The 15,662-nt window shown below is 40.3% G+C and overlaps 1 protein-coding gene across 1 annotated transcript in view; it reads left to right on the top strand.

Annotated features, from left to right (window-relative positions):
• Positions 1 to 15,662, top strand: part of PCSK2 (proprotein convertase subtilisin/kexin type 2) — a 262,301-nt gene that overhangs the window by 38,158 nt on the left and 208,481 nt on the right. The window contains exon 2 of the mRNA XM_037811924.1: positions 4,612 to 4,716. Within this exon, the coding sequence (XP_037667852.1) occupies positions 4,612 to 4,716 (105 nt within the window). The remainder of the gene's footprint in view (positions 1 to 4,611; positions 4,717 to 15,662) is intronic.

Raw genomic sequence — 15,662 nt, 5'->3', positions numbered from 1 at the left:
CATATTACAAGTGAGGAAACCAAGTCCTAGAAAGGTTAAATAACTTGCTGAAGATAATGTGGCTATTAAGTGGCAGAGATAGAGTGTATACCCAGGCAGTCTGACCCCAGAACTCATGCTCTCTAACCACTCCATCCCAGAGTGCCATAATTAATATGCTATATTACACAAATCTGCCTCCTCTGGTGGATTGTGAGCTCTTTGCAGACTGAGACCATGTCATATTTATCCTTGTCTTTCCAGTACCAAACACAGTGCCTAGTTTATGATAGACACTTAAGAAGTGTATGTGGGATGACTCACTAAATGAAAGGAATTATTTCTTATGTCTTTACTATTAGATTTCTTCAAGCCAATTCTAATGTAAATCATTGATCAAATTGGGAGAGATGGTATAAAGTTGGAAATGCCATTAGAATCATTGGATTGGCAGAGGAAATCCTGCCTATGCCTAAGACAAACCAATCCCTTAGAACTGAAGACTTTTTAGCATTTCCCCCACTTAAGTAACTCTTAGGTTTATCTAAATGAACCTCATGAGCAAGCCTCACAGATGTTTGGAAATATGGACATTCCAATACAAAAATGGACAAAAGGCACCAACAGGCAATTCAATGAGAAGAAATTAAAATGGCCAATAGACATATGGAAAAAAAATACCCTTTGAAAATAATTAAAGAAATCCCAATTAGATGCCATGTTTTGTCTATCAAATTGGCAGTAATCAAAGTATCAATATAATCCATTGTAGTTGAGGGTAGGGAAAAAATTGATATTCTTTTTCACTTTTGGTGGTTCCATGGAATATACAGCCTTCTAGGCAAAGTTTTTGGAATTTTTTGTCAAAATTCAAAATGTTCATAATCTATGAATGGGTGATCATATTCCTAGGACATAACCAAAAAGAAAACTCTAATCTACATGAAATACAGTTTATTGTGAAATTTACAAGCTGTTCATCACAGCATTATTTTTTATTAAAACTTTATTGAGATATAATTCACATACCATAAAGTCCATCCCTTAAAAATGTACAGCTCAATGATTTTTAGTATACTCACAAAGTTGTGCACCATCACCACTAATTTTAGAATATTTTTGTCACAACGGTAGGAAACACTGCAGCATTACCAATCACTCCCATTCCTGCATCCTCCCAGCCCCAGGCAATCACTAATCTATTTTCTGTCTCTTATGGATTTGCCTAATTTGGACATTTCATATAAATGAAATCATACACTATGTGGTCTTGTGTTTCTGGCATCTTTCACTTAGCATTATGTTTTCAAGGTTTGTTCATGTGGTAGCATACATCCTTTTTATTTCCAAATAGTATTTCACTGTATGAAAATACTCTATTTTGCTTACTACATTTCATCTGTTAATAAATATTTGGGTTATTTCCATTTTCAGCTCTAACCTGAATAATGCTTCTGTTAACATGCATGTGCAAGTTTTTGCATAGATGTTTTCATTTTCTTGAGAGTATACCCAAAAGTGGAATTTCGGAGTTCTGTGGTAAAAATGTGTTCAACATTTTGAGGAACTGCCAAAGTGTTTTCCAAAGTGACTGCTGTTTTATAATCCCATCAGCAATGTAGGAAGGTTCGAATTTCTCCATATCCTGGCCAAAAATTGTTTTTGTATTAGCCATCCTAGTGAGTGTGATAGATTTCACGGTGATTTTGATTTGCATTTCCCTAATGATGGAGATGGCAAATATCTTTTCATGAGCTTTGTGGTCATTTGTATACCTTCTTGAAGAAATATCTATTCAAAGCCTTTGCCAATTTTTAAATTGAGTTATTTGACACTTAATGTTGAATTGTAAGAATTCTTTATATATTCCGGATTCAAATCCCTTATCAGAGATGTGATTTGAAAATATTTTCTTGCATTCTTTTCACTTTCTTTATATTCTCCTTTGAAGCACAAACTTTTTAACTTTGATGATGTCCAATTTATCTTTTTCTTTTATCACTTATATTTTTGGTGCTGTATCTAAGAAATCATTGCCTGATACAAAGCCATGAAAATTGACTACTATATTCTCTTCTAACACTTGTATAGTTACTACATTTAGAGCTATAGTTCAGTTTGAGTTAATTTTTGCATTAGATATGAGGTACAGGTCTAACATCATTCTTTGGCATGTAGATATCCAGTTGTCCTACCACCATTTGTTGAAAAGACTCTTCTTTCCCAATCAGTTTACTTAGCAACCTCATAAGAAATCGACTGACCATAAATTGATTATTATAAATTATTTCCAGACTTTCCATTTTCTCATCAAACTGTATGCTTGTGTATACCAGCATGAGGCTGACTTGATTACTGTAGCATTGTAGTAAGTTTTGGAATCAAAGTGTGAGTCCTCCAATTTTCTTCTTTTCCAAGATTGTTTTGGTTATTCTGAGTCCCTTGCATTTCCTATGAATTTTAGGATCAACAAAAAAAAAGTATCTGAAGTTTTGAAAGGAAATGCATAGAATCGGTAGTTCAACTTGGGGGAATACTGCCCTCTTAAAAATCCAAGAACATGAGATCTTTTTCCATTTATTTAGATCTCCTTTCATTTCCTTTGATTATGTTTGTAATTTTCAATGCACAAGTTTTGCACTGCTTTTGTTAAATTTATTCCCCAGTATTTTATTCATTTGACATTATTATAAATGGAATTGTGTTCTTAAGTCCATTTTGGGATTGTTCATTGCTAGTGTTTACTAGTATAATTACTTTTGTATATTAACCTTATATCCTATAGCCTTGCTAAATGCATTTATTAGTTCTAACAGTTTTTTGTGGATTCCTTAGAAATTTCTAAATTCAAGATCATAGCATTTGTGAATAGAGACAGTTTACTTCTTCCTTTCCTATTTGAATGTCTTTTATCTCTTTTTCTTGCCTAATTGCTTTGGCTAGAACCTCTAGTATAATTTTGAATAGAAGTGATGAAAGCAGACATCCCTGTCTTGTTCCTGATATTAGAGGGAAAGCATTTCCTCCAAAATTATACTTAATGGCTTTTCACCATTAAGTATGATGTTAGCTGTGTGTTTTTCATAGATGGTATTTATCAAGTTGAGGAAGTTCCCTTGTATTCCTATTTTATTGAGTGTTTTTATCATGAAAGGGGGTTGTATCTTGTCAAATACTTTTCCTGCATCTATTGAGATGATCATGTGGTTTTTTGTCTTTTATTTTATTGGCACTGTGTATTACATTAATTGACTTTCAGATGTTAAGTCAGCTTTGCCCTCCTTGTATAAATCCCACTTGGGCATGTGTGTCATCCTTGTATGTGTTGCTGGATTCAGTTATTAGTATTTTGATGAGGTTTTTTGAGTCCATATTCATAAGGGATATTGGTCTGTACTTTTATTTTCTTAGGATATCTTTGTCTGGCTTTGGTACCAAGATCATATTGGTGTTATAGAATAAGTTGGGAAGTGTTCTTTTCTCTCCCATATTTTGGATGAGTTTGTGAACATTTGATATTAATTCTTTAAACATTTGGTAGAATTCACCAGTGAAGCCGTTTGGGCCTGGGCTTTATTTTGGTGGGAAGTTTTTAAATGAATAATTCAATCCCTTTACTTGTTATACATCCATTCAGATTTTCTATTACATTTTGAGTCAGTTTTAGTAGTTTGTTTCTTGTTTACTATTATATATTTTTGAGTTATTTTGTTAGTGACTGCCATGGGGATTACAATTAATGTATTAAAACTATCCAGTTCCTATTAAGGCCAACTTATTTCCATGGTATTGAAAACTTCTGCTCCATTATACCTATGTCCCCTTCCCCCTCCTTTGTGCTGTCATTGTCATACAAATCATGCCTTTATACATCATAAGCCCATAAACACAATTTTATAATTATTGCTTTATGCCATTGTCTCTTAAACCAGATAGGATAATACAAAGGTGTTGCAAACAAAATTATGTATATATACTGTGTCCTCTATTTACTTATCTGTTTACCTTTATTTTACTGGTGCTCTTTATTTCTTTATTTGGATTCAGCTACTGTCTACTGTGGGACTCCACCTGAGTCCAAGTCTCCTTGGGTTAGGAAGATAGAGGGAAATCTGGCTTCCCAGATTTAGATGGTTGTACTGTGCTCAGCACAATGAGAAGCACCAGAGGGTCATAAAGAAAGTTCAAGACACAGACCAGACAACCCAGCTGAGAAGAGAAGACTAGGTCACAACTCAATTCTGGAGCAATCGGATAGTATATAGAGTAAAAACACTAGTCCAAGGGAGGAGAGTGGAGAGCTTGTTGTGTGCAGGAGTGTAGTGGCAAGGCTCCACGGAGGAGGAGAGGGGATCAAAAGATGGGTAGAAACTAAATAAGTGGAGGAAAGAACAGCAAGTGTTCAGAGGCGGGGAAAGAAATGTGCAGCATAAGCAAAGGCAGGGAGAAGGGAAGAAGCATGGTGAGAGGGAAATGGAGGGCCCAGTCTGCTTAGAAATTTGTCAGTGGTCTTTGCACATACACCTCCATCCCATGGAGCTCCTGCCTGCAGCCTCAGCTTTCATGGCTGTCTCCCAGGGCCACCCCCAGAAGCTAACCATACCTTGTATCTGTTTTGCCCTCTCTCCACAGCTCCCCTTCACTGAAGGTCTGTACCACTTTTATCACAATGGTCTTGCAAAGGCCAAGAGAAGACGGAGCCTGCACCACAAGCAGCAGCTGGAGAGAGACCCCAGGGTGAGTTTTCCCGCAAAACCTGCCTCCGAACCTCAGCTTCCCATCTGAGCCCACTGAGGAAGTGTGAAACGGGGTAGCAGGAAATTGATGAAGCAAGAGCACTCAGAGTATCATGATGGGTGAAATGGATCCTCAGCAGAGTGGTACTGGGGACCCTCTGCTCCTCTGTCTGGTACATAAGTTACCCCAGATCTTCTCAGGGGTCTGGGGAGAAGGAAACAGAGATGCCACCCATTCCTGGCTATCTTCTCCTGGGTTATTGTGTGAGGACTTCTGGTGGCCTGGAACCATGTTTTAGCTTGTGATGGATGAGAAGACATCAGGCAGTTTAATGAGACATTTTATTGAAGGTTTTGCTGGTGAATCCACATGGTCTGAGGAGGTTGCCATGCCCCATATTGTGAGTGGGGAAATGAGCAGGACAGTCAGTGATCAGCTTAGAATAGGCAGAGAGCTTCTCCGTGTCCATGCCTGGCCATGGCCCAGGACCATCGCATCCTGTCTTCTCACCCTGTATCTTCTCGCACTTACCTAATGCCTCAAATGTCATCTCAGTGCTCATGTCCTCTGTTTTTTGAATCTCTCCTATTTACCTCTCCCTTGGTCTCCAGGTCCCATTTCCTCTTCCTGCTGGCAGCTCAAATTCCACTTTCCCCCTCTCCAGATTTACCATCGTAGCCACAAAACTGCTCCTCTCCCGGTGCTCCCCCTGCCTGTCTTCAGAATAGGAACTCTGTCATCATCGGAGCCTCCCTCTTCCAGTCGCTCCCACCATCCCAGTATCCAGCACACTCATCCAATGGGGTAGATTCTGATTTGTCTTTTTCAACTCACTAAGAGGAAACTAATTCTGGGAAGTTGTCTCTATGCACTGGAGGCAGCATAACCTATTTCCTGGGTCATGACTCCTTGCAATCCCAGGTCTGCTTTAAATAAAAGCTAAGTGAGGATTAATATTGCTTATGGATTTGTGGCTCTTTTAAAAATTGTTCTCACTAATTGATAATTGGATTCTCTAAATCAAAAATAAGAACAGTGAAGTTACATCATAAGTTTATGTTATTTATATGAACTCAATGAGCTCAGCTATAAATGGAAAAGAATAAGAGGAGAGGATAATAATAAAAATAATAAGGATGGACAGTTCTGCTCACTCTTCTGTGCAATTACCTGATGCCCCAAGTGGCTGTGAGCTGAATGAGTAGTCAGCTGACTTATGCAGTTGGTTTCCATTTCCTCCCAGTTCTCACAGTGGGCACATCCCCCCTCTCTGAATGAGAGACTCTAGCATTGTAAAATAATACGTTTGGTACAAAATATTTCTTAAACACAAGCTGACGTCTTCATCAGCTGTGTGACCAAAGAGACAAACCCAGATTCCAAATTGGGAAGGAAAATCCCATTACTTGTGATGTATTGAGGCACAATGTATCAATTTCTGACTCTCCCAAGAAACTTTCAAAGTTAATTTTGACCATGGATAATTTCCACTTTACACACTGGAATTCAAGCTCCAAGGTGTGACTCCTCTATGAAAAAATGAAACAGATTCTGTCTTATAGCTTGGATTTCCTGTAAAGAGGCTCTGAGATGGGGAGTTGCATGTAGGATGGGGATATGCCTGTAGGGTTGTGGGGAAGGCAGGACTAGGCAGCAGGTGAAACCCATCTGGAATGTGATTGCAACAGAGGCCTCGGTCAACCCCACAGGGAAGTTGGCAGCAGGAACAGCCTTCAGTGGAAGTGAGCTCTGAGCCTCCCCTGGCAGCTGGGGGGTGTGTGTGACAGCTCTGAAGAGGGGATCTGGGTGGCACATCACAGTATCTGCTACAGTTAGCCTGCCCACTTAGCTCTGTCTCCTGAAGAAGAGACCATGGACCAGCTCAAGGGCATCTGAGAACACAAAAATTAATTAAACACTTTCATCCCTTGAGGAATTCATAATTGTGGAAGAAATTATTCTGATCCATCCTCCACCACCACTTCATCCCATTTAGATCTCATTTTCTCACATTTCCTGGCTCAGAGGAGCCTCTGAAATACCCTTAGACAGAGCTCAGGTTGATGGAGGCATCTCTGAAGATGCAAAGAAGGTTCCAGTTTACTCCCATACCCATGAACAGGCATTTTTCTACAGGGATCCAGGGAGGTTTAATGCATAGGACAGTGATTTTCAACTGGGGGCAATTTTTTCCATGGGGGGAATTTGGCATCGTGTGCAGACAGTTTTGGTTGTCACAACTGGGCACTGCTACTGGCATCTAGTGAGTAGAGGTCATGGATGCTGCTAAACTTCCTAAAGGCACATGACATCCCCCCACCCAAAAAAGAAGTATCCAGCCCAAAATGCCAGTAGTGCTGATGCTGAGAAACCCCGGTGTGGGGGGAAAGCACTGGAGCCAGATGTGATTGCACTTCTGCCCCTTGTGAGCTGTGTGACCTCAGGCAGTCCTTTCAAGGACTCTGTTTCATCTTCTATGAAATGGGATGATACTGAGAATTAGCTCATAGGATTAAAGTTGGGGGTGGGGCGGGTAAAATGGCATGAAAGATCTGTAGAGCATGTCCAGGGTCTCACTGGACTAAAACCAAAGTATTGGCCAGGCTGGGCTCTTATCTGGAAACTCTAGGGAAGCACCTGCTTCCAGGCTCATTCAGGATGTCAGCAGAGTTGGGTTCCTTGTGGTTGTAGGACTGAGGACCTTGTTTCTATGGTGGCTGTCAGCTGGATTTTGCGCTCTGCTCCTCAGGCTGCCTGCATTTCTTCTCACATGGACCCTCCATCTTTAAGCCAGCAACGACATGCCAAATCCTTCCTGTGCTTCAAATATCTCTGGCTTCCTCTTCTGCTTTTAAGGGCTTATATTATTTCAGTATGCCTTCCTAGATAATCCAGCATAATCTGCCCTCTTAAGGTCAGCAGATCAGTAACCTTACTTACATCTGCAAAGTCCCATAAAATGTAACATAATCATAGAATAATACCAGGCACCAAGATCATAGGGGCCAAAATTCCACCTACCACACACACAGGTGACTGGCATGGGGCCAAGAGCGTCACTCTTTTCTCCTACCTTACCTTTGACCTACCTGGGAAAGCCCCAGCCCTTGACCTTTCTGGAAGAGTTGACATGCCTTCTAGGGTCAGCGCCTCTCCCTGAGCAGCCCAGCTCCTCCTCCCCTCCTCCAGGTGGGCATTTAACTCAGAGGGGAAAACATGAATCTGTAGGCACAGGACTTGGACCACACTTGGGAGCCCAAATGGTGCAGCAGAGAAACCCAGGTGAAGGGGTTTCTGACTCACCTTCCCACTTAGTGGCCAGATTCGGTTTCTACACACCATGTCAAGAGGAAGGGTCAATAGGTGTAAACCTTTCAGGGGATATGCATTTTCAAAGTGACTTGGCAGCATCAGGAGAAGGAGAACCATGGTGGAGAGGCGGGGAGAAGACGCAGGGGAGAGCTGTGGCCAGTGATGCACCAACCTCTAGGAAAAGCCAATCTGCATAATCTAGTGGTTTCGTTTTGCAACACAGAGAGGTTTTTAGCATCTCCTCTGGGCATTGCAGATGAGCCTGGCTTCCTGCCTCGGAGAGAAGCTGCTAGTGCTATAATTAACTGTTTGTGGAGAACAGGGGAGAATTATTTACTACAATGGCAGAAAGGCACTGGGAAAGCTGCTAATGAATAAGCTTGGTTTCTCTAGATGCTGTGAGCACATTTTTAAATGATCACCGCTCTTCCCACTACCACACTTACTGAAAGAGAAGCAAGAAGGCTCCAGGAGACATGATGCCAGCAAGTACACAGGACTCTGGGGAGTTTTATCTTTCTTTGGGAGAATTCTAACAAGCACTAGCATAAAGAAAAGTAGCACAAAGAGAAATAAGAGTGTCTCTATAAGCTTTATCACTCACAAGACAAAGACTCTCAAAGAGTGAGCTAGCAAACTTTTAGGACTTCCTGGCAAAACCTTAGAAGTTAGTAGGGCAGATTTCTCCTGACCTGCCTTACCTGGTTCCTTCCCCAGCCATTCTCCAGGATGCAAAAGAAGATGTGTTTAAATATCTAAATTGCCTCTGTCATGCATTCTGAAAATGAGTATTTCATGCATGCTTATTAAATTCGCACTATAACTCCATTGTCTAGCTGCTTGTTAGCAAACTATTTATTCATTCAGTAAAAATTTACTGAGCCCAGAATATATTCTGGACACTCTTCTAGGAATTGGGACATAACAATGAGCAGAACAGACAAAGCCCACCTCCCATGAAGCTTATATACTAGTGAGGATGAAGGCGAGAAACAAAAATCAGATGAACAAAGCAGTCACATACCTGGTGGTGAAGGTATTACGGGGAAGAATAAAGCAGGGTGAGAGAAAGAGGGAGTGCCGGGGCCCAGGCTGGGAGGGGGGGGCTTCTATTTTATAAAAAGTTTTCAGAGTTGACTACTGTGGAAAGGTGGTATTTAAATATAAATCTGAAGAAGGTAATAAAACTTTTTCCCTTGTATATCTGGAAAAAGGGCATTCCATGCACAGGAACCAGCAGGAGCAAAGGCCCTGAGGTCGGGGTATCTTTGATGTATTCCAGGAATAGCAAGGATTCCCGTACAAGTTAACATGAAACCCCAATACATCCCAGAGTAATTTGGGCAGAGAATAAAAAGTATTTGCAGAGCCTCCTTAAGGTCCTAGGGTAAAATGTGGAAATGTTAAACTTCCCCTTCTGGGGAATTCCTGGTATTCTCACAAGCATTGGTGACCACCATTGTCGTGGACCAAGTCCTCGATCTTGGGACTTGCCTTTATGAAGTTTGTTACTGCAAAGGAGAGACTAAGCCTACTTACAGTGGTGCCTAAGAGTCACCCCCAGAGAACCTCTTTTGTTGCTCAGATGTGACCTCTCTCTCTCTCTAAGCCCACTTGGCAGGTGAAATCACTGCCCTTCCCCCTACATGGGACATGACTCCCAGGGGAGTAAATCTCCCTGACAACATGAGACATGACTCCTGGGATGAGCCTGGACCTGGCATTGTGGGATTGAGAAAACCTTCCTGACCAAAAGGGGGAAGAGAATTAAACAAAATAAAGTTTCAGTGGCTGAGAAATCTCAAATGGAGTCAAGAGGTCATATTGGAGGTTATTCTTATGCTTATATAGATATCCCTTTTTAGTTTTTAGTGTACTAGAATAGCTAGAAGAAAATACCTGAAACTGTTGAGCTGCAATCCAGTATCCTTGATTCTTGAAGATGATTGTATAACTATACTTTGGTGTGACTGTGTGATTTGTGAAACCATTGTGGCTCACACTCCCTTTATCCAGTGTATGGACAAATGAGTAGAAAAAAGGGGGACAAAAGAGTAAATGAATAATAAGGGGGAAAGGAGTATGAGATGTTTTGGGTATTCTTTTTACTTTTATTTTTATTCTTATTTTTATATTTTGGAATAGTGAAAATGTTCAAAAAATTGTGGTAATGAATGCACTACTATGTGATGATACTGTGAACAATTGATTGTACACTTTGGGTGATCGTATGGTATGTGAATATATCTCAATAAAGTTGCATTAAAATTTAAAGAAAAAAAGAATTCCCACACAGATGTAAAGGGGTGAGCCAAGGAGAAAGCAGAAAGAGATGAGGTCAAAGAAGAGCAAGGGAGCAAGGCTATGGAGGATGTGATGGGTCAGGGTAGGGACTTTCAATTGACTTCGAAAGAGATGGGATTGCCCTATGTTTCGGTTTGCTAAAGCTTCCATAACGTAATATACCAGAAATGGGTTGGCTTTTTCAATGGGGATTTATTATGTTGCAAATTTACAGTTCTAAGGCCATGAAAATGTCCACATTAAGGCATCAATAGGTAGATACCTTCTCTGAGGAAAGGCCTATGGCATCTGGGGTTCCTCTGCCACATGGAAAGACACATGGCAACAACTTCTGGCCCTTCTTCTCCTGGGTTCTGGTCTCAAAATGGCTTTCTCCAAAATGTCTCTCTTAGCTTCTCTGAGATCTTTGAGTTTCATCTATCTTTTATCCTTTCATAGAGGATTCCAGCAGGGGAATTAAGATCCACCTTGAATGGGTGGGGTCAGATCCCCATGGAAACAACCTAATCAAAAGGTCCCACCCACAATAAGTCTGCCCCAACAAGATAGGATTAAAAGAACGTAGTCTTTTCTGGGGTACATAACAGATACAAGCCAGCACACTCTGTCTCTGGCTGAGTAACATACTATGGGAGGGGGACACAATTGGAAACTGTGGGGATCAGTCCAAGGTGATATCAGTATTCCAGAAATGAAAGAGTAGAAGGGGTAGAAGTGATAGTAAACTGTTAGGTCAGAGTCATTCAGGAATCCACACAATGCAATGAGTCAAAGTTTAAGTATAAAGTTGAAGATTTATTAGAGGAAGAAAGCAGATGGGAGCCAGCGAAAAGAAAGATAATGGCTCCAGCTCTCTATCTGAGAGCAGCATTTTTTAACAAAAAAAGGAACCACATTGGGAAGGGTGCCTGCTGTGGTGTTCTGTGCCTCGATTGGGTAAGTGCCTATCAAGTTTTGGGCTGATTGGTTGCTAGGGTTCTGAGACAGTATTCTTTTTAGGAAAGCAGCTGCGTTATCTAACTAGGGAGAGCAGGCCTTTTTGGTTGTTCAGCTTATGGACATATCTGACCTTGCCTTACCCGCCTTTGAGGTGCCACTGTGGCTGGAACAGCCTTGAACAGCCTTGAACAGCCTTCATTCTTTAGTTTATGGGGCACCTGTTTTCTGTGAGATAAGCTGCAGGGCCCCTGGGTCAGAAACTTCTTCTACATGTTAGTTTCTTCTTCTGGGATCTAACAGAATCAAGTCAGATTTGGGATATGTTTCAAAGGTAGAGAATCCAAATTTGCTGATGTATTGGATGAGGAATGTGTGAGAAAGACAGAAGTCAAAGGCGTCTCCAAAGTTTTTGGCCTGAGTTACTATAGAACAAAGTTAGTGTTTATGTAGCTGGACAAGATGGCAGGAGGAGCAGATTGATGGGGAATGGGCAGGGAGTTTAGTTTTAAGCATGCTAACAGTTGAGATTTGTATTTAGTATCCACATGGAGATATAAAATGAGCAGATTGGACATAAGAATCTAGGACAGAGTTGGAGATGTAAATTTGGGAGTTGTTGAGTCATTTGGGAGTTGTTGTGTCTTGATGGCCTTCGATGACATGATACTAGTTGAAATTACCCAAGAAGTGGGTGTAGATAGAGAAAAGAAGCTGTGTATAACTGAGCCATAGAGCACTCTAAAGTTTAGAAGTTGGGAAGATGAGTAGGGACCAGCAAAGAGACCAAGAAGGTGGCAATTAATGTAGAAGGACTAGAGGTCAAGTAAAGACCAATCCAATCAGCATTCCTACCTCATCCACACTCTGAGTAATTTGGACAACTCTATATTATTGCTTATTAGCACCACTTAAAGATATCAGTAAAATGTATTTCCTCACTTTTTCCCTCCCTAATTATTTTTAAGACCCTTTTACAAATGGTATTGAAATGTATGGTGCACACATGAGCTTATGAAATAAAAATGTTGGCCAATTTTATTTCAACTGGACAATGCTGTGTCTTGGGTGGGTAGTGTGGGCAGTTTAAAGTAGGGAGTAACATTTGACTCAGAAGGGGTGAGAATCAATCTCTCAGGCCCAAGAAGGCAATATATCTCAGAGACAGGACCTGGTTCTGGGAGCTGCCAGGTAAAGTTACCAGGAAACAGACTCTGTTTGACATGGCAAAAGAAGGATCTGAGTTGGGCACCTATTTTTAATTTTAAGGAACTATAAAAGCCATGGAAAAGATAAAGTCTGACTGTAAATCAAAAGATAAAAAGCACTGGTCTCCAATTAAGGAAAATGAAAATCCAAGCTGTGTTGATTTAGTCCTGATCACATTTTCACAGATTTCAAAAAGATAGAGTTCTTAAAATAATTTCCTGTTAAGCTTCAAAATCTATCTAGAAAGTCATTTCTCACTCCTCAAACCACTGCTCCAAAATGAATTTTCTTAAAATGCCTAGCCTACAGAGACTATAAATGTTCCTTAATGATGACATAAATGAATGTTTAAAGTAGGTAGATCTACTTAGTGATTGAATTTTCAAAGGATAATATTTTGTGGAGCAAAGTTAGTTTGAAGTTTGAGATGCCTCAGAATAGTTAAAAGAATAAGAAGAAAAAGAAAAACCTCTTTAAATCTCTTTCCTCAGATATTTTAAAACTGGTTTATCCATTTCCCTTTACCATAGCCACTGATGTGTTTGCAATCGCACCTCCATCTATAAACAGACTTCATGCTCTTAAATCCAAGCCAAGGGAATTTGGAACATGGGTGGAGTTGAAGTCCTGCCGTTTCCACTCATTTCAAACCCTTGGGGGTTCAGGAGAGGGTAACAGTAAAGCCAGGTCTAAAAATGAGTAAAAGCAGTTAGACAAAGAGAATTGTGTCTAAATAACAACCCAGTTGCTGGAGTTTGTCTAATTGGTTTCCCATTAGCTGTACTGAAAGTGTTGTGTTTTCCATCTTCTCTAAGGCAAGTATGTTCCTGTTGTAGCAATAAAGAACTTATTGCCTGAGAGAAAACAGGTAAGATAAAACAATTTTCCATTTTCCATTCCTTCTGACAAATGAGAGCATCCTACCCCAAGGAAAGAATTGCTTAATAGATGTTTGTTTGTGAGGACACCTCAGAGGGATGACATGAGAAAGCCCTCCCAGAGAAGAGAAGAAAAGAAAACAATGCAAACCTATTGTGTGCAAAGAGAGACTCAAATAAATGTCTACGGAGAGAAAAGGAGCATAATGGAAAGAGTCCAAGATGAGGTCTGTGGTAGTTTGGAGGCTATAGATACCCTAGAAAGGATCATACTCTTTTTTTTTTTTTTTTTTTTTTAAGTAGAGAATTTAAGGTTTATTAGAGGAAGAAAGCAGAAGAAAACAGGTGGGAGCCATCAGAAAAGAAAGAAAGGAAAAAATGGCTCCGGCCCTCTATCTGAGAGCAGCATTTTTAAAGGAAAAACCCACGTGGGGAGGGAAGGGTGTTGGGGGAGAAGGGTGCCTGCTGGGTGCATCCTGTGCTCCGATTGGGTGGGTGTCTGTCAACTTCTAGGCTGATAGGTTGTTAGGATTCTAGTCCATTATTCTTCTCAGAAAAGCAGCTACATTATCTATCTAGGGAGAGCAGGCCTTTTCAGTTGTTTGTCCTACAGAAATATCTGATCTTGCTTTTACCCGCCTTTTGGGGTTGGGGCACCACTGTGGCAGGGACAGCCTTAAACAGCCTTCATTCTTTAGTTTATGGGGTGCCTGTTTTCTGTGAGATAACCTTTGGGGGCCTCTGGGTTAGAAACTCCTTAGTTTCTTTCTTTCTGGGATTTAACATTCCTGCTTTTTGCTTTTAATAAAATTGCCAGGGGTTTCGGGTTGTATTAGGGTTAAGGCTTTAACTTAGCTTGAGGCAACCTTTGCAGGGGACTGGGGCGTTGTTCTTTCTTTGGCTACTTCCGGCTGCATGGGGGCGTAGTTGGGGATAGTTGCCTCAAACTAACCTTTAGCATTATTAAATTGATGCTTAAATATTTTCTGATGGAACTAGTTGGTAGTGAGGCTTCTGTTGTGGCAGGAGCAGGTTTTCAATTTTCTGTTGCAGTAGAAGTATGTTTTCGGAATTTTGTTGGTGGGTTACGGCTGCTGTTGACCTATTGATAAATGTAATTAGACATTGTAAGAGACAAGGAGCAAAAAGAAAAATTAATATAATGATAATTAATGGCCCAATAAGGAGGAGTAGAATAGCTTGTAGAGGCATGGAGAAGAATGAAAGAAAAATTGAGAGAAAACTTTATTGAATATTGCATAGAAAAGAATGAAAGAAAAATTGAATATTGCTTACTTACTCAGACTTACTTAGCAATTAAATCCCTTCTTTTCATGAGACAGTTTCTTATTTTTAAGAAGCGGTATCTTGTAAGCATCTTCTATAAAGGGGGAAGTGGGTGGAGGTTTTTCTTGTAATTGCTTTTTGCTGAGCAAGGGTTAATAGGTTTTTGTATTAATCTGGAAGATGCTTTGGACGTAAACTTATACATATAATATAGGCAACAATTAAGACAAACAAGTGACAAGCGGGACACAAACTATGGTAATAAGGGCCATTTTCTATTTTATGGTAAATTCATTAACCACTTAGAAAATACATTTAGTTTACTATAATTTTAACATTATTATTATTTTGCATATCATTTATTATTGAAGAGACATTGTTATATTTATTTGGTATATATGTGTAGCACTGAATGCTAAGGAATGCTCAAGTTTTTCCTGAGCTGCATTGGGTGTTAAGTTTATAATACCATACATGCTGTCCCCTCATAAGAGCAGACCTTAGTGTTAATTATGTTTTTAGGTTTTAACCACATCACACTGGCAATTACAGCTCCGGGAGGTATCTTCTTTGTACAGTTGTAGCGCAGCATCGTTGGTCCTCTGGGAAGCAGGACTGTGGGCTTCAGGGTTTCGTTGGCTGTTTCACAGCACCCTCTGGCACCATGCAGTAGAGCTAGTCTGGAGGCAGTGTTCACTAAAGAGCTTAAGTGATTGAGTCTTTTCTGGCAGGCAGAGGCAAAGGTGTCTGTAGTAAAACGTGTTTTCAGTAACAGCATGTGTCCGTTTACTTCTGGAGCATGTCCATGTGATGTGGTTGACACTTTTATAGTTTTAGTGACTACAGAAATGGGTTTTACCAATAACTCTGATGGAGAGAGAGCATGCAGGCACAGTACTAGGAGCTTGGTTTAAACATGCAAGCACTTTCATTAAAATAGAGGTTTAATTTTTCTTACATTTTTAGTAGGGTTATGTTAGATAATGGGTAAAACATAATTTATCTACTTGCCTTGCTTCT

This window comes from Choloepus didactylus, chromosome 19 (genome assembly GCF_015220235.1).
Source record: "Choloepus didactylus isolate mChoDid1 chromosome 19, mChoDid1.pri, whole genome shotgun sequence".
Taxonomy (NCBI): Eukaryota; Metazoa; Chordata; class Mammalia; order Pilosa; family Megalonychidae; genus Choloepus; species Choloepus didactylus.
The sequence above is the reverse complement of the archived record's forward strand: the minus strand, read 5'-3'. Positions and strand labels throughout refer to the sequence as shown.